We start from the raw sequence: 26,164 nt of genomic DNA on the forward strand, positions 1-26,164 counted from the left end.
TCCCATGAGGCTTATACCCAGACAGGGGAAACAGCATGGATCACAGGAAAAGGAATGAGCAAAGTAGTGCCAGACTTAGTTTAGTGCTTCGGAGAGACGCATTGCCTGGTGGGTAAGACTATAGACCCAGAGCCAGATATCAACTTGGACTCTTCCTGGCTGTGTGGCCTTGGGCGATTACATAACCTCCCTGAGACACTTTCCTCAAAAATGGGGCTTAAAAATATATCTACCTTGGGGCGCCTGGGTGGCTCAGTCAGCAAAGCGTCTGACTTCGGCTCAGGTCATGATCTCACGGTTTGTGGGTTCGAGCCCCACATAGGGCTCCATGCTAACAGCGCAGGGCCTGGAGTGTGCTTCAGATTCTGGGTCTCCTCCTCTCTCTCTGCCCCTCTTTGTTCATGCTCTCTCTCTCTCTCTCTCTCTCTCAAAAATAAATAAACATTAAAAGTTAAAAAAAAAAAAATCTACCTGGGGGATTTGTGAGGACTTAAAGAATCCACATAAAGCTGTTCATACTATGCCTGGCTCCCAGTATGGGCTCAGGTATTAACAAGGGATGAATATTTTCAACCGACTATTCCCCAAACAGCCTTTCCCACTGTAGTGAGAGTGTGCCTGTGAAAGTTACTGTAGGGACTTACTTGGCAGTCACAACCCTCCAGAGATCAGAGACCAGCCCCCCAGCATTAGACAAACCAATTTAATTGTTCTGTGTCCGATGAAGGCCAAGACACAAGTATCAAGTAAACATACCCAGAGGTCTTTTTTCTTGACCCTGTAAACCACGCTCTTAGGGTCCTTAGATTACTGCCTCTCTCAAGATCCAACATGCACTGATTTTAGTTACAGACAGAAATCCACATTCATTGAAAACTGGAGATTTGAGGCTGGAGGTGCAGGAAGCTAGTGTATTGGTCAGCCGAGCCTTTAGATCTTCAAGGCCAGCAAGAGTCTGGGCCGGGCTTGGCTGTGCTTAGGGCATGGGACATCAACGCAGGACACAGGTACGGGGTTATACAGGGGAGGCTCTGCACCCACTTGGGTGCTGAGGATCAAGCCTTCCCTCTTTATAGATATACTGGCTCTCTTACTTCCCCTTCAATGGCCCTTCTACCAACTCCCACACTCTTGCAGCTAGAAAGAAGACAGGAAGGGAATTATCTCTCTCCCTCTCTCCAGCTGCTCTTGTTTTTTAAATGCGTCTGGCCAAATGTGAGGGGACCAAAGGCAGTCCCCAAAGTAGATGGTGTTGGAGCAGCCACGACCTGCTGCTTCCCAAGGTGGGTAGCTCATCAATGGCATTGAGGACTTGGTGGCCATCTGATCAACAGCCAGAAAACACCCATGCCAAGCCTACACCCCACTTGGTCACGGAAGTTCAAAGCTGATCCCACTGCTCAAGCCTCTAAGGCTACAGCCCAGAAAGTACCAAGAGCCCTTTCCACCTGGGTTCTTGGGCACCAGAGTAAACACAAAAGTCATCCCTGGTTTCTAGAGGGCCTGTGGCCGCTTTCTGCCAAATTCTGACATTGCTCCTAATTCTCCCCATCTCCCCAAATCATATTTTGGTTTACTCCTTGAGGAAAAGGAAAGTGCATTCTGCCAAATGCTATTTTGACAGCCAGACTACTTTTAAGAGCAGTGCAAATGCTGTTCTCTTTCCAGAGGGAGGCAAAATGAAACACTGGGTTGGGCCAGCAGAGCTTGGCTGTAGAGGATCATTGTCCTTGTCATTTTGTTTTTTGAGTTCTAAGGTAATTGCCTGAATGTCTCAGTGACAACTCCTTAGGACAGACAGAGAGAGACGGAAGGGGCAGGGATGGGGGTAGAGTGGACAGAAGCGAAGATGCTGACCTCCCGGCTGGAGTGCTCCGGGAATGGGGCTGGTGGAAATGTTCCCTGAGACATCAGGTGGTTTTCACAGTAAGAAGATCAGCTGAGGTCATGCTGTTGTCTCCGAAGAGGAAGTAGCAAAAGCAGCAAGACGTCTCACATTAGTTGTCAGCTCTGGATGGGAAGCGTGACGAATTGCTCTCGGGGCCTCCAGGAGCCAGCTGCACTTTGTCGTTGGGCTGAGGAATGGGATTCAGTCTCAGGAGAACCAGTGCTAAGTATTTCCTGACGACCAGCATCTCCGGGAAGTTCTTGGCCTGTGCTACATTCAACGGGTCAAATTCTATCTTCTTCCCAACAACACAGAGATGGCACTGAGGAAACAAGTGGGAAGGGAGGTCCAGGGGACCTGCTGGCACCAACATCAAGTAGGGTATTTGGTCACTGAGGCTGTTTCCACGAAGTTCTGCAACCACCGCTCACTGGGTAGGGATTTTCCTTCTGGAAACAATGATGAGGTATAAATGAACATCTCAAGAAAAGAGAGCCCATCGGTAACAGTTGTTCTGAAAATAACCAGGTGGCTCTGGAATTGAGAAGTCAGGCTGTACTGTAGTGCTCATCTTCTCACTCTCGTATTCCACACTTTAAGAATGGATTATAAATACTTTGGGCTTCTCTTCTGGTGATGGGGTGCTGGAGAGTTCTATATTGTCCACAAGGACATTCTTGTCTTCTAGTCTAATGACAGTGGGCTCAGGGGTGGGAGATGGGGTTGGGTTTTTGTGCATGTGGGGCAAGCTGGTCTGGCTGATGTCCAGGTCTTTGAAAGCATGAAGCATGAACACACCCAGAATGATGGTGACAAAGCCAGAGAGGGTGCCCACAATGTCCACTACAGACATGCTGTACCATTCCTTGAAGAGGATGACGGAGGAGGTAACCACCACCGTCGTGAAGAACACATAGTAGATGGGGAACACCAGGGAAGTATTAAAAATGTCCAGTGCCCTGTTCAGGAAGTTGACCTGAGTGCTGAGAGAAAGTGCCAGGATGAGGGACAGGATGTAGGGGAGGGGATGCCTCACAACTGGCATCCCCTGGAAGAAGTTCTTAATGGTGATGCCCAGACCCTTGACGGCAGACACGGAGAAGGACCCAATCACAGAGCAGATGATGATGTAAACGAGGATGTTCCTTTGTCCATAGCGTGGGGCGATGATGAAGATGAGGATGAGGCAGAACACCAGCAGAAGCACAGCAAACACGATGTACCCTTCAGGAGGGGAAGAGATAGATAATCTGAGCTACGGAGGATGCAGTTAGTATCTAGAGCCCCTATCCATGGTGATGGGATGTAACACAGTAGGGTTCCAGTCCCATGACACAACTTTTGAATAATTTGGACAAGTTACTAACTAAACCACAAGACCTCCATTTCCTCATTTGTAAAACAGGGCTAAGAATAGGACCTTTCTCGGGGTACCTGCGTGGCTCAGTCAGTTGAGTATCGACTCTTGATTTTGGCTCAGGTCATGATCCCAGGTTCGTGGGATCAAGCACCATGATGGGCTCCATTCTAAGCATGAAGCCTGCTTGGGATTTGCTCTCTCTCTCTCTCTCTCTCTCTGCCTCCCTCTGCCCCTTTCCCCTGCTCTTGCTCTCTCTCTCTCTAAAATAAAATAAAATAAAATAAAATAAAATAATAAGTTAAAAGAATGGGACCTTTCTCATAGAGCTTTTTTGGTGGGATTTAATAAGATAATACATGCTACAAGACTATGTCCCCCCAAGTTCCTATGTTGAAACCTAATTCCCAGTGTGATGGTATTTGGACATGGGGCCTTTGGGAGGTGATTAGGTCATGAGGGTGGCACTTTCATAAATGGGATTAGTGTCCCTATAAAAAAGACCCCAGAGAGATCCTTCACCCCTTCCACCATGTAAGGGCACAGAGAGAAGATGGCCATTTATGAATCAAAATCTACCAGGGCTTTGATCTTGGATTTTCCAGCCTCCAGAACTGTGAGAAATAGATCTCCATTGTTTATAAGCCACCCAGTCCATGACATTCTGTTACAGCAGCCTGAACATACTAAGACAATGCATGGAAAATATTTAGAACCATGCCCGGCACATAATAAACACATGATAAATGGCATCAATACACATCAGGCTGGGAAGCCTGTGAGCTAACCCTAGGACCAGCCCCCCAACTTTCTTTCTTTAGCTTCCCTCTCCTCCAGGTGGCAGCACCTGGCATGGTCAGCACGCAGCCAGACCTTCCCACTCACGGGGGCTCGGAGCCTACCTGTGTCTTTCATCTTGGCAGCCATCTCAACGACGGTGGAGACCTTCTCTTCCTCGGGGGCGTGTATCACCATCACTGTGCTGCCGGCTACACAGATCACACAGCCCAGCTTCCCCAGCAGATTCAGACTCTCTCCCAGGAAGTATGAGGACAGGACAGCACTGCACATGGAAATGGGAGACAGAGATTAGAAGCCATACTTGTCCCAGTGTCCTGAAGGAAAATGGGGCCCGAGCAAGCGCTCATGGAGAACAGATCAGGGCTCACTGATCTCCTCCAAAAACATTTGAAATAGAAACTTATTTAGGGGAGGCTTATGGCGTGTGCTGGAGGAATCGACGTATGTGTGGAGTTCTTTCATTTTAGAGACTAAAAGATCCCCAAACACAAGAGTCGGAAAAGTCCTTCAAAGCACTCTTGTCTAACTTCCTACCAATGAGCACATCTTCTCTTAACATTACAGATTGCTTTCAGACATGGCTTGTAAACCACTGGTGGCAAGCATCTCGCCCCTGCACAAGGCAAATGGATCTACTGTAGGTTCATTCTAATTGTCAAAAATATGGTAATTTCTACTCATTTCCTATTTCTATTCCATGAGCTATACGGAACAAATCTATTCCTTCTTCCATTTGTATATGCCAACATAAACAACCACAATGACAATTAGAGGCACTGTGTCTTGGGCATATATAATATGTACTAAGTATTAGGCTAGGAATTTTCTACTTATTATATCTCACTCACATCTCACAACTCTTTGAGAAGTGAAATATATTATCCCCATTTTATAGACAAGAAACTGAGTCTTACAGAAATTAAAATAACTTGGCAAGGTCATGCAACTGGTAAGTAGCAAGGCCAGGATTTTAGCTGAATTTCTGTCTAATTATAAAGCCTATGGTCTTTCCTCTATACTTCATTGAAGAGAATTCTTGTGACTTCCCTGAAGTGGGTAAAACACCTCCAGTTCCTTGCTATTCCTTGGTGATGTGATTTTCATCCCCCTCACATCCTCAGATGGCAGAGGTGAGGGAAGAAGGGAGGGAAATGGGGCAAGACAGGTATGATCTCATGGTAGGTTTCTATTTCCTTACAAAGGTAACATTACCTTAGGGTAAAAATCAGTGGCTGATCTAGGAATGAATTCCTCCCCCCAAATCCTAGTTAAAGATATGAAGAGAGGGGAGATTAATGTCCAAGCTCCTTTGAATGTCTTCTGTCTCTCCTTTAAAACTACCCATAACATTTTACCCGGAATGTGTGTTCAAGAGAGTCTGGTGGCATTAGCACAGGCAGACGTCACGCGATGGAGTATTCCCCTCCTCCCCCAACTTCCTGGCAGTGGGAATTTGTAAGTTAATCAGATACGCAATAGAAGTATCACAACTACATCAGCCAACTGTACAATGTGAGTCACGGTTCTGTTTGTTTTTGATTGTGTAAACGTTACAAAATTGTCATCAAGATGGTAAAACAAAACAGGAAACTATGGGTGCTGGGTGTGGTCAGCTGGCATTTACCAGGGCTCCCAGGTTAAGCCAATAATCACAGCCAGCTTCAAATGGGGCTCCAAGACCCCCACAGAGGAACTATGCTTATAGTTCAGGAGGAATGAGGCAATGCGAAGCACACATACTTAGTATCAGTTATTTTAAAAACTATTGGATGTCTGTCAGGCAACATGGCTTAGTGGCTTGAGCACGTGGTCTTTGAAATCAGACTGCTTGGGTGGGAATCCTGGCCTAGCCCCTTAGGACCTGGCTGATCTTGACCAAGTTGCTTAACCTGTCTTGGCTTCAGGTGTCTTCTACTTTCTAGTTAGTAGGGAGGCTGTGAAGATTAAATGAGTTAATACATGGGAAACATTTAGAACATTTAGCACATAGTAAGCCCTCATATGTGTTGGCTATGGTGATTCTTCACTGCCAGTTCTGTACTATGTTCTTTCTTTCTTTCACATTTATTTTTGAGAGACAGAGCATGAGCTGGGGAGGGGCAGAGAGAGATGGAGACACAGAATCCGATTCAGGCTCCAGGCTCTGAGCTGTCACCACACAGCCTGACTCGACGTGGGGCTCGAACCCACACACCGTGAGATTGTGACCTGAGCCGCAGTTGGACGCTGAGCCAGTCAGGTGCCCCTGCACTAGGTGCTTTCTGTGCATCATCTCATTTAGTCCTTGAAGCAATGCCTTCAGGTAGGTAGTATTAGCATCCCCACTGAGCAGACAGGGAAATTGAGGCTTAGAGAAGTTAAATGACTTGCCCATGGTAATATAGTTGCTACATTAGGCAGAGCTAAGGTCAGAACTCAGGGACAGCTAATACAGAGCTCATGCTTTTTAACTTGTATGCTGCTCCTACTGGGGCACGAAAGCATTGACATGAGACAGTCAGCTTGGTGGCAGTGGGAGCCCTTCCAGCTGATCTGGGTTTGGCCTGCCCTTCTATTGCCCCATCGTTCGAGGAGAGGCTAGAGCAACCAGCAGCAAACAATCTACGGATCAGGAGCTCTGAACAGCACAGTGCCTCTTTCTGGGAGCTAATATCGACCCATGTCCCTGACTGCAAGTGGCAGTTGACCCCACTAGACAGTTCCAGACCTCAACAAACTGAAAATAGGAAGGAGGCAGAGACAGCAAGAGAGGTGACAATAACCTTATGAGGACGCTCAGCGCTCCCAGAGGCGTGACAACTGTCGCAGGAGCAAATGCGTAGGCCCCGAAGTTGGCAACCTCTCCAGCAGCCACTAGGAAATGAAGGGAGAAAACAGGGTAGTGTGGCTTCGATGCCTCATCTCCAGCCCAACTTAACCTGGGCAGAGACAGCTTCATTCAGTGGTCAACCATTCACAGGATCCCAGACCATCATTCCTTAATGTCTTGATCCTTATGCTCTCCCCATGGCCAATCTGATCAGAAGGTCAGGCCCAGACTATCCTGACCAAATCCTTCCATTTTAGATGGGCAAGCTAGGCCCAGAGTCCAAGGTCACAGGACATGTTTGTGGAAGGATGCTTTCTTGTTCTTGAGGTCTCTTGGCTTCTAGTCCAGGCACGGCTAAATGTATCTCAGGGACTGTTGATGTTTCATCTGTATATATGAGGTGAGTTCTAGAAAATGTTAATTTATCAAATAAAGAAACATTTAATTATTGGTTCTCCAGGTACCAGTTGGTCATGAGGCCATCTCTCCCAGATTGACAGGCAGGTGGTTAGAAAGTGTGACATTCCCAAAGGGCCTAGTTCTCTGCATTTGAGTTTCTAGTTTGCAGACTCCTGAAAGTGCCCTTTCTGTCTCTGCTGGTAGAGAATGACCTGGGTCTGCCCTTTGAAAGTAGATGATGAATGTTATAGCCCTGGCTATGACTAGGGTCAAAACCTGACTTATAAATGGAAAGCTGGATAATTTTCCATTCAAAAGAATTAGGGTTTGATAGCCAGAGAGGGTGGGTGGAAAGCAGGGGAAATGTGTGAATGTGCAAATCTGGGCAAACTGCAAGTGGCAGACCAGCCATGTTCTAAAGTGAGCCAACACACGGCCTGTGGAATGAGAAAATTGGCTGAGGAACCCCAGACTCCCATGTAGAGATCCAAGAGACTCCAACCAGGAGTGATAACTCTCTATGTTTCAAGGGAAGTTGAGAAAAGACATCTTTATCATTACCAGTTCTCTACAAACCTCTCTGGGCTTAAATGTTTCATGGATGAAGGACTGACTTTGGGTTGAGAAAGAGATCTGAAATACAGGTAAAATGTTCAACCTGCAAAGATGGTCAAGATGTTCCCCTTGGGAATCTGGGTCTCAGATTCACACTTGGCACAATGGAGACAGAAAGGCCCCCCTCCGCCCTTCCTTTCATCTCCGCCTCTGCCATCAAAGGGTCACTGTTGTTAGTAAGAAAGAACCCACTTACTGGTGAGAAATCCAGCCCACCACATGGCATCCTTCAGGTAGCCATACCCTCCGTCCACTGTAGAAAGGAATGGACACAAAGTTAGCTTGGCCATGCTCTTTCAGGCACCTTTCCTATCTCTACCTTCACTCCCCAGTCTTGAAGGGTTCAATATATGTTAGCTGGTTAGTTCTCTGGGCTTGCTTCTGGGTGAACTTATCCATTCCCCAAGTTTTAAATACCATCTTTATGCAGGCATCCTTATTTCATACGTGTATACTGATCCTTTCTTTGGAGCCCAGATGTATGTTCAATTGCTTAGTTGACATCTCTTGGATCTCCTATAGGCATCCCAAACTCTGTCTTAAATAGAACTCTTAATTTTAAATGCTCCCCACCCACCCACCTACCAAATGAAAGTCAGTAAATGGCACCTCTATGCACCCAGTTGCTTAAGCCACAAACCAGAGAATCACCCTTGACCCTCCCATTCCTCCACCTTCTGCATTCCATCCATTCTGCTAATTCCCTCTCCAAAGAGCATCGCACATATGTCCACTCCACTGCCACCACTCAACTCCAAGGCACTACCACCTCTGGCCTGGGCTGAGGCAATAGCCCTCTATGTTCATCTGATTCCACTCTCATCATCCCTTTATAACCCACTGCCTTCATAGCAGCCAATGAATTTTAAGAATGTAAATCATACAGTCACCCCTCAAGCTTGCAGCAGGCCAATAGCTTCCAAATACTCAGAGGATAAAGCCCCAAATCTTAAATAAGCCAGTTTGTGGTTTTGTCCCTGTTCACCTCTCCAAAGGCATCTCCTACCATTCTTCTTACTAGTATTTACTCATTCAGGCTTTCTTTTAGTTCGTCCAAAATGACGAGCTCTTTTTGGCTTTAAAACCTTTGCATGTGCTTCTCCATGTTGGAAACAGTCTTCTTAACGATATTTGCTTACATATGTTTGCTCACTCTACAGGACGTTGCTTGAATGTTTCTTCCCCTAAGATGTCCTCTGTGACCCCCTTATCTCTATTATTTCTCCTTGGGATTCTCTTTCATCACACCCAGCTTTTCTCCTTCATGACATTTATTTATAAATTGAATTAATGTATTTATTTTCTGGCATATCTCTGACTAAAATGGAAACACCAGGAAGTCAGGAATTGTGTCTGCCTTGTTCACATGGTGGACTCAGAGCCTGGCACATAGTCAATACTCAATAACAATAGTTATGATGATGATGGTTATGATGGTAATAGATGGGTTTTAGACAGTTATGTGAAAATCCAGAGATTGTGTATCACTTTTTGTAAAAGTCTATTTTTCTAAGAAGGTCTTTAGATCTCATCAGATTCCTAAAAGACTCAGGATCTTCCATAAAAGGAGCGCTGAGAGCATTTTATGCTAAGGGTTGAAATCTCATTAGATAAGGAAAGAGCAGATTGGAGGGAAAAAAGGATTCCAGAGAAGCTACCTTTCTGAATGGTATCAGTGATATTTATTCTGCTTTCTCCTGGCACAAGCAAATCTTTTCCTGGCACTTTGGGAGGTCTCTGGCCTTCGGAACACTTGTCAGGAAGTGAAGGAGAGAGCAACAAAGACCATTGCTCCTGACTTCCTCCCCACATCTCACAGCTTTCCATTTCAGAGGGCACCTGGCTCTAGCCCTGGATATCCAACTGCCTGCCAGGCCGTCCCACTTAGAGAAGAGTAATACCAACACTTGTGCCAAGCATTTTTGTAAACACACTACTTATCTTCACAACAATACTAGAGGTTGGAACTGCTCTTATCCCCGTTTTACAGATGAGGAAACTGAGGCACAGAGAAAGCACTTTCCTTGCCCAGGATCACATCACCAGGAACTGAAGAGCTGGAATTAGAGCCCCAGGAGTCTGCTTCCAAAGCACAGTGTCCCACAGAACACTAAACTGAACATGCCCAGACTTGAACCATCGTCTTCCCATAAACCCGCTCTTCCTGCCTTCTTTATCACAGAAAACAGCACCCTCATCTCCTCAGTTGCTCAAGTCAGTTGCTGAGTCAGCCTCGACTCTGTTTTCACCATCCCCTGGGAGCCAGTCGACACCAAACCCAGAAAGCTCTCTTGGGACTCTACCACTGTCTTCATTCCCAGGCCCAAGTTATGCTGTCCCTCTCCCCTAACTGGTCTCCTGGGCACCAGTCTTGTCCCTAATCCACTGTCCACCAAGCAACCAGGAATTTTTTCAAATCATAAATTGAACTATGTCACTCCCCTGCCCAAAACCTTTGTCACTTACAATTGCACCCAAACTCCGTAGCCCGGTTTGCAAGACCCTTCACGATCTGGCCTTTCCCCCGTCTCTTACCCCTCGGTGCTCCAGCCATCCTGAACTACTTTCGGCTTCTAATGTCACTCATCCTCTCTCGCCTCTGAGCCTTTGCACTTGCTGTCCTTTCTGCCTGCATCACGTCTTCTTCTCTTCTCCTCCACCTTGCCATCTCATCGTTTAGGCCCCAGCTTCCAGATCACCTCTTGTAGAAAACCTCCCCTAACCTTCCAAGCCTGGGCTTTACATGCTCCTCCAAAATAGTCCCAAAGGATTCTGTATTTTCGCCATGACAGATAGCAAGTAACCTACTATGGAACGATTGCCTATTGACTTGCCTGTGTCTCCCACTCAACTCAATGTCCCACAGGGCACTGTGTCCCCGTGTCCAGCATGGTATCTGGCACCCAGCAGGTTTGCGGTGAATCATGAGCAAATAAATGAATTCCTTTACACATGATTCCTTTTCTCCAGAATGTTTTCACAGTAAGTCCCTTGTGGACAGAGATCCAGTAATGTTTCTGTAGCCTGTAGCGGCTTCAGTGTGAAGTTAATGGGGCACACCAGTGTGCGGCAATGCTCTGGGCAGAGGTATTTGTATGCCCATTTTGCAGGGAAGTTGAGACTTGCCTATGATGACCTAGCTGGTAAGAAATAAAACTGGACTAGATCTGGGGTTTCTGATTCTCGGCTGTGAGACTTTTCCTTATCTGTACCCCCAATTAACTTATCTTGAAATTCTCCAGAAATGTTGGATTTTAAAGGAATGTCTCCTGCCGGTGGACTGGATTCCCGGTGGAGTTGACAATGAGTCTTTTGTGACCATTTAGGCCAGGATCTGAAACTGCTACAGTGGCCCCCCATGAAGGGAGGTGCACAGGCCTGGCCCACGGCCCAGTTGCCTGGCACCCCATGCCCACCCTCCCCCTCAGGACCCTACCAGCCCGTGTGGCCCCCGAGGCCACCAGTCGTTGAAGGCCTTTCTTCTTGAGGATGACACTGCTGCCGATGAGGAAGCTGGACAAGAAGGCCAGGCCCAGACCAATGTAGAAGCCGTAGCTCTGCCTGAACCTCTCCTTCCAGCTGGTAGAGGTGACATTGCTGGGCACCTGGGGGCTGAGGTCACTGACGATCTGGCACAGGACTTGTTGGGAGGAGCAGTAAAGGCTGATCAGGGAACCTGGACAGGAAGACCATGGTAAGTGAGTCACGCCAGGTACATTTGGGTGCTTTCAAGATACTGGAATTGGCGGCCCTTTCAGACCCCATACTTCAGCTTCCAAGGCCCACACAATGGGCCTGAACCTAACAATAATAATTAACATTCACCAAGTGCTTACTCCAAGCTAGGGGCTTTATTTGCATGAACTCATTCAATTTTCATAACCATCTGTCAGGTAAGTGCTGCTTTGAATTCCCATTTCATAGATGTAGAAATGGAGGCCATGAGAGGTCAGGCACCTTGCCTAAGAACACAGACTGACTCCAGAACTCCAGCACATAACCCCTAAGGTGTACTGATGCTCCCCACACCCAGCAGGGTTCTCAGGCCCTCAAAGTCTTAGGCGTCATTGACTCCAACTTCCCACCCTCCACAGGAATCTCCTCCCAGCCTCTGGACTTCCAATAGCTCAGGATCACACAGGGATTTTCTCTTCCAAGAGGCCTCTTCACTTCCATATCCCTACCTCCAGCTGCAGCAGAGACTTCTGACAGGTAACATGAGGGAGTGAGGCCTGCGGGTCCATAGCCCCTTCTAGGCCTGAAGATGACTAAATATAAGCATCCCGTTTGTTAGAACGGCCCATTCCCAAGCCAGATTTTAAGACCTCTGGTGCTGACAGTCAGTGGCTTGGGCCTCCTTCAGGCCTCAGAGACATTGGTGTCCCTGTCACTCCATGTGGAATCTCTTCAGTTTGCTTTCCAAGTCCTTGAGATCCTGAGAGTCTGAATCAGCCCTCATGCCCCAGAACCGGCCAACCCTTGCTCGCCTTTCTGGCACAAACACCAAGGACAATAGGACAAACTTGGGTGAGGGGCAGACCCTCAGTCAGAAGAGCTAAGCTGCCTAAGTTCAGTGAAACAATATAAAGCACAGCCAATAATCCTCCAGTTCCAGTGCCCACATGGTCCTCTACTCTGAGGCTTTTCAGGAACATTCCTACCACAGAAATGGCACAGTGATCATGTGCAGGGGTTTGGCTGGAGAAACTGGGACCCTGATAAGTTTGGTAACCTGAGTAAGACTACACTCGTGGTAAGAAGAGAAGCCAAATTGTTCCCCAAGTCCGTGTAATGCCAAAACCATGCTCTTAACTGCCACATGTACCCCACAGAGCAGGCAGCAAGGGTGGGGTGGGGTTTCCTTTGGCCTCTTGAGGGTTATTTTAAAATATGAACTTATTACTAACATTTAAAAATCCGATTTCCCCGGGTGCCTGGGTGGCTCAGTCAGTTAAGCGTCTGACTTCCACTCAGGTCATGATCTCGCGGTCCATGGGTTCGAGCCCCGCGTCAGGCTCTGTGCTGACAGCTCAGAACCTGGAGTCTCCTTTGGACTCTGCGTCTCCCTCTCTCTCTCTCTCTCTCTCTGCCCCTCTCCTGCCTGCTTTCTCTCTCTCTCTCTGTTTCTCAAAAGTAAATAAACATTAAAAAATTTTAATAAAAATCTGATTTCCCAAGAAAATTCAGCTTTTGAGCTGCCTGTGTTCACCTTGTTGAGTACACCATCCCAACCGACAACTGGCTGCAGTTGAGAGTGGTTCCCCCTTAGGAAATGCACCTTGCAATTCCTCAGAGTCCATACCTGGCTCCCTTCAGTCATTCTGGTTATGTGCTCAGCCCCTGTAGGCATCTGAGTTTGTGACCTCTGGTGGTCAAAGGCCTTTTTCAAACCGTGGGTCACAAAGCTCCAGGCTGCTGTGCCGAGGATGTAAGTCTGGACCGGTTTCTCCTCATGCCAATTAGAACTACAGGCGAGCCACTAGATGGGCCCCAAAGCCCAAGGTCATGCAGCTCTGGCTTTGGTGTATCTGGAGGATAGAGCAGCATCTTGGTGGAATAAAATAAGGGCAATGCTGATCTTTCTTCCATGGCACAGAATGGCCTGTCTAACCCTCTTACTTGCAGCTGGGAAAACTGGGGCCTAGAGAAGGGGAAGGACTTGCTTGAGTCTCACAAAAACCTAGTGGCAGAGCTGGGCCTGGAACCCACCAGGGGACATCCATGTGTCTTTCACAGTGGGAGATCTCTCTTCCTGACACCTGTGTCACAATCAAGAGAAGATGAGACATGAAGCCATTTCCATCCTTCATGAAATTTGGTCTGACGTCTTGCTCCTGTTCCTCAGCTCAGTCTAGTCTGGAGAGTTCCCTGAACTCAGGAAATGAGCCAGAGCCTGGGAGGACATGGGCCAAGGAAGGTGACTCCCAAGAGGAAGGCCAAGCCCATCCCCACGCCCTTCACCTGCCCTCCTGAAGGTGCATCTCCAGGAGGTGGAGCCACGGGGTGAGCTTGCCTGTTCTGGGACGCACCCTCCGCTGAATGAAGTTTTCCCAGGGGGACAAAAAGAAAATGAGAGAGGCTGAAGGCCAAAGGACATCCAGTTCTGAGAAGGATGCTCATTAGACAAGCGGGTGCTGGGCCCAGTGATTCCGGCTTCTTTTCCAGAATATGCTAGGGCTGGGGAACATATTCTTCCCCAGGGGAAGGTGAGGCTGAAAATGGACTGCATTGTTGGTCAGGAGACCAAAGCCAGCCAACACCCAAAGAGCTGGCTTTGAACACTCGCTGGAGAAGAGAAATTAGAGAAACAGGGCTATCGGACAAGTTACAATTGCAAGAGGCTGTAGGAAAATGGAGACATAGCGGGAAGAGAGCACAGTAGTCTGAGTACAGGTTGTAGGATCCAAGGGCTCTAGCTTTATATTCCACTTCCCCCAGCGGATTAGTTTGAGCAAATCATCAGGCTTTTCAGAACTTCAGTTTCTTTCTCTCCAGAAAGGAGACAGAGAGGTGATATCTACCTGCCCTCTAGAGTTAAGGATAAATGAAGTAATGCAGGTAAAGGGCCTAGTCTACCACCCGGTTCCCAACAAGAACTTAACATAAAGCTAAAGGTCTTTCTTATCCCTTCCTGGGTTGCTCTTTCCCTCCTTTCCCTAAAAGGTGTGTGTGGGTTTGGAGGTGAAGCGTCTCTGCGCCCCTCTCCCTTGCCCCAGGGAGACAGGCAGACCCGGGCAGGTAGTAGAATCTGAAGCAACTGTATATGAGAAACAACCACGAGCCCCCCCTCCCCCTCTGGTTGACCAGTTGCAATCAGTGCTGCCGCCTCCGCCGCCTCCGTCCCCACGCGTCCCCTTTCCTCCCAACCCCCCTCTCAGCTACCAGCTCCGAAGACGGGGGAAGTCGGCCGGAACCCCGCTTCTCCCCAAGACTGGCCAGAGCGCGATCCACCCCTCCTCGGTTTGGGCCCCGGCCAGAGAGGACGCGAAGGAAAGGAGCGGCGGCGAAGGGAAGGCGCGAAGCGCGGCCCGCACGCACCGTTCTGGCAGCTGGTGTTGCTGGCCCGCAGCTCCATGGGCCCTGCGCGCACGGACCGACGCGCGGGCTGCTGGCGCCCCGGGTTCCCCGGTGCCGGAGCAGGTGGCCGAGACTCGTCTCCCGCGTGGCCGGCGTGCCAGAGGCTGCCGGGGTCGGCCCCAGGGGTGGAGAGAATGACGCGCCCCAGAGGGGGACGGTCCTCGGGGAGGAGTCACCCAGAGTCTTGGGCAACTCGCTGGGCCGGGGGCCCAGCGCTCGAGCAGCCGGCAGAGGGGCTCACGCCCTCCCGGGGTGCGGAGGCTGCAGCGCTCCCGGAGAGGGAGTCACACCGCGTCGCGCCCCCGGCGGGAGGCAAGGGGGGCGGGTCCCCGGGCGCCGCCCCTCCGCGACGCCGGGACTGCACCCGGTTGTGTCCCCAGTGTCAGAGAGATGATGGATCCTCAGACGGTGGGAGAGGGGGAGTTTTTTCGGGCGGAGGAAGAAGTGGGAAAAGTGGGGGTTGGAAGAGGCACGGCTGCCAGATGGAGTCCTCCCGGGTCGGGAGGGGGTCCAAGACCCTGGGTTTCTCCCTTCCTGTCTGCCTTCTTGGCTTCCTCCTTCCCTGCCTCCCTGCCTGGTTCATTCATTCAACATAGGTCTGATCTGTGCTGGGCACTCGCACACAACAGGCACACAGTAAGTAGGTGCCCGATAAATGGTCCATACTTGTCTGTGGAATGAATGGATGATAGAAGCTTGGTAAATTCAATGAAAGAAGTATATTTCTTCTTCTAAGTGACTGGAGACCAAAAGGAGGCACACATATTCTCTGTCCCTGGAGAATCTTATGTATTAATGAGAGAAACAAAATGGGATCTACTACTACCTAGAACTGGTGTCTTCCAAATCAGCATTAAAAAAAAAAAGCTGGATGGGGTGCCTGGGGTAGCTTATTCGGTTGAGTGTCTGGCTCTCGATTTTGCTCAGGTCGTGATCTCCCTGCTCCTGAGTTGGGGCTCCAAGCTGGGCTCTGTGCTGGCAGTGCAGAGTCTGCCTGGAATTCTCTCTCCCTCAGAATAAACAAATAAGCTTAAAAAAAAATCTCAAAAAACTGTGGTTATGGGAAGTATGTTTGTCATCCATGGGTAATAGTAAACGTAAATTAGAGAAACACTGATTTGAACCATAAGAACGCCTGTGCAGTGTTTGCCGCAGGGCAGGCAATGTTAATGTTGAAAAACTCCCGTTCAGTCAGTCCTCATGACAGCCACATACAGGATATACTTTTATCATTTTCAGAAAGGAAACTGAAGCACAGAGTGATCAAGGAACTTGCTGGGGTTCCCAGCTAGAAAGTGGAAGAGCCCAGATCAAATACATGCTCCCAGTGGCCGCACAGACATGCTTGGCATTTTAGACTCAAATACGCTCTGGCTCCTGAGAACTGAAGACGTGGGACCTCCAAGAAAGCAGGTGGTCAGTTCTGGCAATGTTGGTCACTGGCCTCCTGGAGGAGGTAGCTTTTAAAAATAGTTATGGAGTCTTCGCTATGGGACAGACCCCGGGCTAATCCCTATCCAGATATTATCTTATTTGAGCCTCCTGTAAGGTAGGTATCATTACTATCTCCATGGTACAGATGAGAGAAAACTGTACTTAAAAAAAATTTTTTTTGGTTATAAGATAATTTTAGATTTACAGAAGAATTACAAAAATAGCCCAGAAAGTTCCCATATACCTGTCACCAGCTTCCCTTAATGTTAATATTTTGTATAGGAATAGAAGAAGCCATATTTTAAATACTGTGAGAAACTTGCCCCCAAGGTCCCACAACTAGTGGAGTAAACAGAGCTGCCCCCTAGCCTGTCCTCTCCAACATCACTCTCTACCTTCTACACGTGACCTTCTAGCTGGGCCCCAAGGGATGGGTTCTCCCAGCATGTGGCTTCCCCTAACTTTCAGGTGATTTTAAACAAATCACTTACTCTTGAGGAGAAATGGTTTCCTCATCTGTCAAATAAGACAGTCCTTCCAGCTTTCTGTGTGTGTGTGTGTGTGTGTGTGTGTGTGTGTGTGTCTGTATCACCATGGGGTTGGGGGCAAGGTGGTTAAGGTAGAGTGTAGAAGGGAGCGGGAAATCACAGGTATTGGTAACATTACACATCCGAGTTCAAGGTAATGCACCCAGACCTACCCCTCACCTTGGAGGGATGCGGCATCAGAGTTCAAATGGAGGTGATTACCTCCAAGTCCAGTATAAATTGGAACACAGAGAAGCTGGAAACTGGATGATTGGTCCTACTACGAAATGATAGTTCATTATAGCAGCATCTACACTACCTGAGAGGGAGGATTGAACAAGAAAATTTAACTGGTCTTTTCTCTTAGCTAAGCATTTCTGCTGCTTAGATTTAACGTGTGCTACTAAACAGTGCCCATTTCTGAGGCTGGTGGAAATACGACCCTCAAACTCTCACTGCCTTCAAACCCTGATTGCATTTGTTCCGAGGACATGGAACAAGAGATTTGTGGTCTTTCTTTCTGACCTGGGCTTTTTTAATCACAAGAGCGGATATTTCAGTTATGGTCTCATTGTGCCAGAGCTGAACCCAGATCTTGAGAGGTAGGTACACACATATGTTCCCTAATACATATATTTTTGGATATGTTTGTGATTTGTGGAGCTGCTAAATTTTGTGGTCCAGGGCAGGGGCTCCCTTGCCCTGTGTTCACCCTGTGCTTTGAGACAAGGCTTTTCAGAGTTAGGTGAGTTTCATGTTTTAGGGCAGTGGGCTGAGGTGGAGGGAGCTGGGATCTACTGATGGTTCTTCTAAACCCTCTCAGGGCCTCAGGCTCCCCATTTGTTCTAGAAGGAGGCGTGGCTTCCCCAGGGCTGGCATCAGCATCCCGGGAGTGCAGATATAATGAGCCCCATTGAACCGCAGTCTCCCCGCCTGCTGTCCTGACAAAGCCCTTTTCTCCCTGAGCCACAATAGCACTGTCAGGCAGGTAGCAGGGCCTGTAGCATTGTCTCCCCAGAAAAGAACAACAGGGCTCACTGTCTGTCCCAGGCTCGTCTACCAGGGAAGGGCGGTGACTTTGGAAGGGTCTGACCAGCCAGAGACAGATGGGCTCTGTCCTTAGCCAGCCAGGCACTAGTGAACCAGTCACATCTCATTTGGCCAGTTATTCCAGGATGAACAGGAAGACTAATGTACGAAAACCCAAATCCCTAAAAATTTGGACCTTCTAAGTGCATGTCCAAATGTTCTGTTACAGAGCTGCACTGTCCAGTATGGTAGGCCCCAGCGCCATGTGACCATTGAGAATGTGGAAAGGGGCTCATGTGAAGTAGTCGTGAAGTAGACACGTAAAACAGACACTGTTAACATTTCGGGACACATCATTGTTTGGCAGGGGAAGCTGTCCTACGCACTGTAGGATTTTCGGTAGTATCCTTGGTCTCATGCCAGTTGTATACACTGCTGCCCATCTCCGGGCTCCCCTAGTTGTGACAACCGGTTGCCAAAATCTCCCCAGGTTGCACCCCATCCAGATTTCGAATACTCAGTAAGAAAAAAATGTAAACTATTAATAACTTTTATTATTAGTTACATGTTGAAATGATAATATCTTGTATACATTGGGTTAAATAAAATACATTATCAGAATTAATTTTCTCTACCTCTTTTTACTTTTTGTAAAGGTGGCTACAAAACGATTTAAAACGTAGTGGCTCACATTATATTTCTGCTGGACGTTGTGATTTATAGAGGGCTTGCTATATGTTATATGCATGTTAGTTACCTATATGCATATATGTATATGCATGCTCATTTAATCTTTGCAGCAAGTCTGGGAAACAGGTTTTATTATTATCCCCATTTTCCAGATGAGGAATGAAGTTCAGTGAGGTCACTGAGCCTGTAAGTCAAGAAGCCAAGAATCAAACACAGATACGCTTTTCAATACTGCATATACTAAGTGCCTTAGGTTTAGTAACATGCCATGACACTTGGGTAGGTCACTTCCCCTCCTGGCATCTTACCCCAGGTAGAAGGGTTGGGCAAGATGTAGCTTGTGGTCCTTTCCAACCCTGCAGAGCTGGTCTTCTTGGCAGGGTGGGGAAGGACTGATGGCTGTCGCTTCCTTCAGGCTGACCTGGAATCATGGGAATCTCAAGTGTTGTCATGCAGAAACCGGCCAACTCCTCTTCTTTAGGTGGGTCCCCAGGATGGCTTCTATTCTCATAAAAAGCTTTAATGCCACTAGAAATAATACTTGGAATGGACACAGGTGCACTCAGACTGGCTCTAAGAAGAGCGCCATGCCCAGGGATGAGTCCAATTGATGCAACTGGCATCAATAATGATTATTAAACAACACACCATTACTGACTTCTTGTGTGTCAAGCACTTTGTCAGGGTCATTGCAGTCCCTTACTCTGGGTACCATTTCAGGTCCCATTTTACAGATGAAGGAACTAAAGCTCAGAGAGTGAAGTGACTTTACCAAGGTCACACACCATGGTAAGGACAGAACTTCAAGCTGGGCTTGTGTGTCCCCAGAGCAGCTCTTATAACCAAGGCCCTGGTTTGGGAAGGATAGAGCATTCTTTTCAGTAGTCTTCTTGGCCCTTCTCCATATGGGTAGCTTGGAAGACTGAGGCCATCCAGAAACCACATGGACAGCCATGCCACCTTCTCATCAGCTCTCCTTCGGAGTTAGAGCTGAACTAATCCAACCCTCTTAGTCTGCAGGTGGGGAAACTGAGGCCTGAAGAGGGGAAAGGTGCTAACTTGTGGCAGAATCAGAACTTTTATCTGTGGCAGAATCACCACTTTTATCTCCTATAACACTTTCTTCATGAGCAGAAAAGGCTAAGCCTAGGGAATATAATAAGAGCTATTATTTTTTGGCCACTTTTTAAGGACAAGCCAGGATTTCATATACATTGTCCCATTTGCTCCTCTCAATAAGCCTATGAGTCAGGTGCTGCTATGATTCCTGTTTTAGAGATGAAAAAATGGAGGCTCAGAAAGGCTAAGTTGTCTGCAGTTAAACAGTGGGGCCAAGATAAAACCCAGCATGCTGATTCTAGGGCCATTTCTTGACTGCTCTTCTCAGTCAAGGTTGGTCACACTGTGTTTATGGGATTCCCTCTCAGCGTATGCCTACAGGTGGAAGAGGTTTCAAATTCCTATATAGGGCAGAGCTCCCCATGAAGAATATATGTCGAAGTGCAGCATTGCTTGGCCTTGGTGTGGGTGCGCAGAGAGCCTACTGCACTTAATTCATGGCAAAGAACTGCAGATCTTATCAAAATATAGTTAACATAATAATACTGAAATGAACTATTACTTGCTGCACAACTTCTATGTTGCAGGTTCTTTTCACGTATTTTTTTAATGTTACACCTTGATTTTATTTTTATTTGTTTGTTTATTTATAATGTAATTTATTGTCAAGTTAGCCAACATACAGTGTATACAGTGTGCTCTTGGTTTCAGGGGTAGATTCCTGTGATTCATTGCTTACCTGAAACACCCAGTGCTCATCCCAACAAGTGCCCTCCTCAATGCCCATCACCCATTTTCCCCTTTCCCTCATTCCCCATCAACCCTCAATTTGTTCTCTGCATTTAAGAGTCTCTTATGGTTTGCCTCCCTCTTTGTTTGAAACTATTTTTCCCCCTTCCCTTCCCCCATGGTCTTCTGTTAAGTTTCTCAAGTTCCACATATGAGTGAAAACATATGGTGTCTGTCTTTCTCTGACTGACTTATTTCATTTAGCATAATACCCTCCAGTTCCATCCACATTGTTGCAAATGACAGAATTTCATTTTTTCTCATTGCCAAGTAGAATTCCATTGCACGTATAAAGCACATCTTCTTTATACATTCATCAGTTGATGGACATTTGGGCTCTTTCCATAATTTGGCTATTGTTGATAGTGCTGCTATAAACATTGGGGTACAAGTGCCCCTATGCATCAGCACTCCTGTATCCCTTGGGTAAATTCCTAGTAATGCAATTGCTGGGTTGTAGGGTAGATCTATTTTTAATTTTTTGAGGAACCTCCACACTGTTTTGCAGAGTGGCTGTACCAGTTTGCATTCCCACCAACAGTGCAAGAGGATTCCCACTTCTCCACATCCTCACCATCTGTTGTACAAATTAAGTCTAATCCTCATGGCAGCCCCACGAGGCAATGGAGCTATTGTAGTTTTGCACCTGATGACAGTGAGACACTGGGAGGTTTGGTAACTTGCTCAAGGTCATGCAGATAATAAGTGGCTAGGCTGGGATTTGAGCAGGTCCTCAAAGCTCTACTTCAGTCTCTTCCTCGTTCTCTGCCTTTTGATCCTCTGAGTCACCCAGCGACTCAAGGTAGGGGGTGGGGGCAGGGGGACTGTAGTGATGCTTCTCTCATGTGCCTGTTTGGACCCGCAGCGTTCGGTATGAGGGAACAGGGAGGACAAGGGCACAGAGGGAAAACTGCTTTTAAAGTGGGAAGAGCCAACTTGAAAAGGAAGGACAGACAGCCTCTGTTTTTCCTTTTGAGTTTTAATAAATTACCCCATCTCAGACTTTGATATCTGAGAGGTTAGGATTAAAGGGTCAGGTGATGTGAGTTCTAGACCCCATTCTGCCATGAATACACTGGGACCAGAGGCAGGTCCTTCCAATCTGGGTCTCCATTTCCTCAATATGTGCAATGAAAATGATGGACTAGATCACTGGTTTTTAAAGCTTTCATTTAGGGGTGCCTGGGTGATTCAGTCAGTTAAGTGTCCAAATTTGGCTCAGGTCATGATCTGAGTCTGAGCCCTGCATCAGGCTCTGTGCTGACAGCTCAGAGCCTGGAGCCTGCTTCGGATTCTGTGTCTCCCTCTCTCTCTGTCCCTTCCCCACTTGTGCTTGCGTTCTCTCTCCCGAAATAAATAAATAAACTTAAAAAAAATTAAAAAAAAAACGTAAAGCTTTTATTTAAAAGCTTATTTTTTAAAAATGAGATGGGGTGGGTACTAAACTTTTTTCCCCAACAGAAAGTTACATGGAAGGACAATATAAAAATGTCTCTCAAGAGGTGTTTCTTTCATTGATTCAGGGCAGGAGCCTGGAAACTTGTCACCTTGGCCTCCGTGTTGTCTCCCTGCTGCCCCCTCCCCTGTAGCAGCCACTGAGACATCCTCCACCCACGATAGGACTTGGAAGATCCAAGGTTGATGGGGGGGGAGGGGTGGCTGTGTGGCCTCTTGAGCACACAATGTTCACATCTGTCATTCTTCTCACGGATGCTCCCACAGAACTGGTTTGGGGTTCAGAAGAAAGGCCAGAAGAGGCTCTTGTATGGGGAGGCTGTTGAAGGGATGCCTGTGGGCTCAGGACCCTAGTTCTCCAGGCTCCTTTGTAAGGGTCCTGAGGCACAGTCACACTGTTGCAAGTGGGTCTGAATACTCCTGCATGGTGATACCATCTGTGTCTAAGGGGGAAACTCCCACACACTCCCGAGTGGCACTCCATGTGAGACGGCTGGTAGGAGTGTGTTTTATTTGCAAGCCTGTGACTAGCTCAGCCTCTTTCAGGGCTTCTGGGGAGGAAAAGCAGATTTGGGCTGTATATGGGTCTCAACTTCCCCACACACAATGGTTGTGTGGCCTTAGGCAAATTACTTACCTATCCTGGGCCTCATCTGTCTTATTTGTGAAACAGGGATAATGATGATGACAATGATAATAAAATTACCTCCTACTGAATACTTGCTATGTGCAGATGCTATGTAAGTGCTTCTGTATGCTATAACAGCAGATCTTCACATTACCATATGAGGTAGGTGCTGTATTATCTGTTTTACAGCTACAGAAAGTGAGGCACAGAAAAGTTAGGTGGCTTGCACAAGTTTGCACAGCTCCAGCTATCAAATGGCAGAGCTAAGACACAAACTCTTGTTTATCCAAGCCCAAAGCCAACATTTTCACTTGCAACATTATACTGCCTTTAAAAAAAAATTATTTATCTTGAGAGGGACAGCAAGAACAAGTGGAGAAGAGGCAGAGAGAGGAGGGGGACAGAAAATCTGAAGTGGGCTCTATGTTGACAGCAGAGAGCCCGATGTGGGGCTCGAACTCATGAACTACGAGATCGTGACCTGAGCCAAAGTCAGATGCTTAGCTGACTAAGCCACCCAGATGCCCTTGCCTTCTTAAATTAAACTTACCTCGAAGGTCTGTTTTGAGAATCACAAAAGACAACCTAAGTCATAATCCCAGAGCTGACGTGTTGTAGGTGCTCAGTAAATGGGTTCATCTGCTAAATGCCCCAAAGCTTCTCTACCAGCCTGAAGGAGTTGGTGAGTGTCTGTCTATAAGTCGCTCTCTTCCCACCTAGTACAAGTAGGGAAAGGAAAGAGAATTCTACCTTTCAGGAAAAATTACTTTTCTCCTGCAAAAATCTTCTTTAATGAGTGTGTCCCAAACTGTGATCCATGAAACACCACTCCACATTGTCTCGTGTTCAATAAACTTTGGGAAATGCCACATTCTCAATCCTCCTCTTGGAGATACTCGTTGCATATTGACATGTTAAAGGCACTGAGAAGTCTTGCTGTAAAGAATCCTGCTCAATTTAATTTAACCTGTAGTGTTCCAAATCCCACTGATCATAGAATTCCCATGCCCCCCCCCACATAACACCTATTAACATCTAGTTCTAAAAAACACACTTGGGAAGGAAGCTGATTCTTTTCCATTTGTGCAGATAAGGTAATTGAAGGCCAGAAACCTTATGTGGATTATCCAAAATCATAACAGCTATAAGGGTAGAAGCCTTATTGTCAAACTCCCTACTGAGACACAGGCAAGGTAGAGTAGTGGTTAAAAGCAGAACCTGGAGTTGGGCAGACTGGGCTTATTCCCTGCCTCTACCATTCCCTAGTCAAGTGTCCTTGAGCAGGTTACTTAACCTCCCTGGGCCTCAATTTCCTCATCGGTGTATGGGGACAACATGGCATATACCTCATCAGGCAAATTGGGGGATTCAGTGGATTAATATAAGAAAAGCATCTGGCATAAAGCAGGTAGTTAATTACCACTGTTCCTACTAGAGTTTGCATAAATTGAGGTCTCCCGAGTGTTCATTGCACTGCAGGTGGGGTCTGCTACTTTAGAGAGACTGTTTCTGGCTGCCAGGACTCACCAGGGCCTTGCAGGAGGGAGGCCAGGGATTGCAGCTCTTGGGAGCCCCTTCTCCAGCCCAAGTTCCCAGAAAGTGTGTGTTGGGGTGGGGGGTGTTCCTACCCACCTTCCCCTGAGGACAGTCCTCTTAGTGCTGCCCGACCCAACAGTCTCCACATGTCTGCCTTCTCTCCCTGTCCCATGTCTAAGCTCAGAGGAATCCTTGCTGGAATTGTCACTTTGCAAAGCTAAGACAGGTCCAGGAAGAAAAGCTGGGGTAAGCAGCAAGCTTCGTGCAACGGACACCAGCTTTTGAGCCTGACGATCCTTTTGAGTCAGGCTCTGACCCTTTCTACTTTCATGATTTTAGCCACTTAACCCCTCTCAGACTGCATTTCTTCATTTGTAACATGGAGATAATAAGGGTGCCTACTTTCTGACTCTGCTGTGAGGTAGCAAGTAGTAATAACTAATGTTTGATAGATGCTTGCTACATATCAGGCACTGTTCTTGCAGCCTGGGATAACTAATGTCATAATAGACAAGGTCCCGCTCTCGTGGAGCTTCCATTCCAGAAGGGCTAGACTTGCTGCAAACAAGCAAACAAATAAATAATGAATCAGAGTATAATAATCAATATAAAGAAAATAAAGTGGAGTAAGGGGCAGAGAATGATTGATAAAATGGTTGCGGAACGCTTTACTGAGGTGGTGATATTTAAACTGAGATCCAATTGACAAAGAGTGAACCATTAAAAAATCTGGGGGAAGAGCCTTCCAGAGAGGGGTAACAGCTAGTGCAAAGGCCCAGAGGTGCAAGCAAGCTTGGCTTGTTTGAGGGACAGAAGGAAAGCCCTTTTGATGAGGAGGGGGGAGTGATACAAGATGAAATCATCCACTCCTGGTATATACCCAAGAGAAGTGAAAACACAAAAACTTGTCCTACAAAACTTGCCCCACAAAAACTTGTACACAGATGTTCATAGCAGCATTATTCACAATGTCCCCAAAGTGGAAACACCCTATATGTCCACCAGCTGATAAATAGACACAGTTTGGCACATTCATTCAATGGAGTATTATTTGGCCATAAAGAGGAATAAGGTCATTAATCATGCCACAACATACATTAACTTCGAAAATATTATGCTCAAACAGGTCAGACATAAAAGGCCACATAAGATATGAAAGATCCAGAATGGGTAAATCTATAGAAGCAAAAAGTATATTAATGGCTTCCAGAGGCTGGAGTGGTGGGGACTGGGGGAGGGGTGGGGGTGGGGAGACAGAAATGTTGAGTGATTGTTAATGGATATGGGGTTTCTTTTTGGTGTGATGAAAATGTTCTAGAATTAGATGATGATTGTCACACAACTTTGTGAGTATAAGAAAAACTGCTAAATTGTATACTTGTAAAGGATGAATTTTATGGTAAATGGATTGTATCTCAATTTTCTAAAAAATCAGAAGTCTGGATAGGGGCTAGCTTGAAGCTATACTTGAGTTTAGGGTTGGTACTGCTGTTAAGCCCATTATTACAGAGGAGGGTCTTAACACATCCTGAAAGAGTACACAACTGGCCCAGGGCAACACAGCTACAACATGGCCAACCTGCTACTCACACCTCAGCTTTCTGGTTCAGATCCCAGTCTTTTATGTAAAGCTTTTGCATAGCCTAAGGCCTGATAACATCCTATAAGCACTCAATATAGGCAACTGATGAATATATTTAGGGGCTGAGGTTTCAGTTTCCAAATTCTTGCCACTCCAGGGCTCTCATTGCTGGGCTCCACTTACTGAGCCGCACCTCTCCTGTCTCCTTCCAAGAGAAAGACCAATGACCAGGAGACTTGGCCTGTCCCCGTGGGCAGATCCATCGCAGTGGGCACCCAGGCCTCCGCCTCGGCTGCATGTTAACTTTCTGCCAACACAGTCACACTGGAAATTCTGGTTTGTGAGCCGGGACTGGATGAAGAGCCCCAAAGGAATCCAGAGCGTGGGTTAAGGTTTCTTCACTGCTTGTAAGGGGTCGGGGGTCGGAGGCTAAGTTACCCCTCCACCAGAGGACCTCTGCCCCATGGGGATGGGGATGGGGATGGGGGC

At 47.2% G+C, this 26,164-nt stretch overlaps 1 protein-coding gene across 2 annotated transcripts; it reads right to left on the minus strand.

Moving 5' to 3' along the window:
* Nucleotides 1-2,360: 2,360 nt before the first annotated feature.
* Nucleotides 2,361-15,003, minus strand: NIPAL4 (NIPA like domain containing 4). Of its 2 annotated transcripts, XM_047091906.1 has the most exons (6): nt 14,908-15,003; nt 11,306-11,545; nt 8,066-8,122; nt 6,809-6,899; nt 4,148-4,308; nt 2,361-3,112 (listed from the first exon to the last, which is right to left on the minus strand). In XM_047091906.1, the coding sequence occupies exons 1-6, from the start codon at nt 14,942-14,944 to the stop codon at nt 2,484-2,486; spliced, it is 1,215 nt and encodes a 404-aa protein (XP_046947862.1). In that variant the 5' UTR covers nt 14,945-15,003; the 3' UTR covers nt 2,361-2,483. The 2 variants fall into 2 exon arrangements, with proteins under 2 accessions (XP_046947862.1, XP_046947869.1); XM_047091913.1 differs by lacking the exon at nt 8,066-8,122.
* Between the last annotated feature and the right edge of the window lie 11,161 nt (nt 15,004-26,164).

The sequence above is a fragment of the Lynx rufus genome, unplaced genomic scaffold (assembly GCF_022079265.1).
Source record: "Lynx rufus isolate CCGP_SWC_20201006 ecotype Redwood Valley unplaced genomic scaffold, mLynRuf1.p SCAF_1, whole genome shotgun sequence".
In the NCBI taxonomy this organism is placed as follows: Eukaryota; Metazoa; Chordata; class Mammalia; order Carnivora; family Felidae; genus Lynx; species Lynx rufus.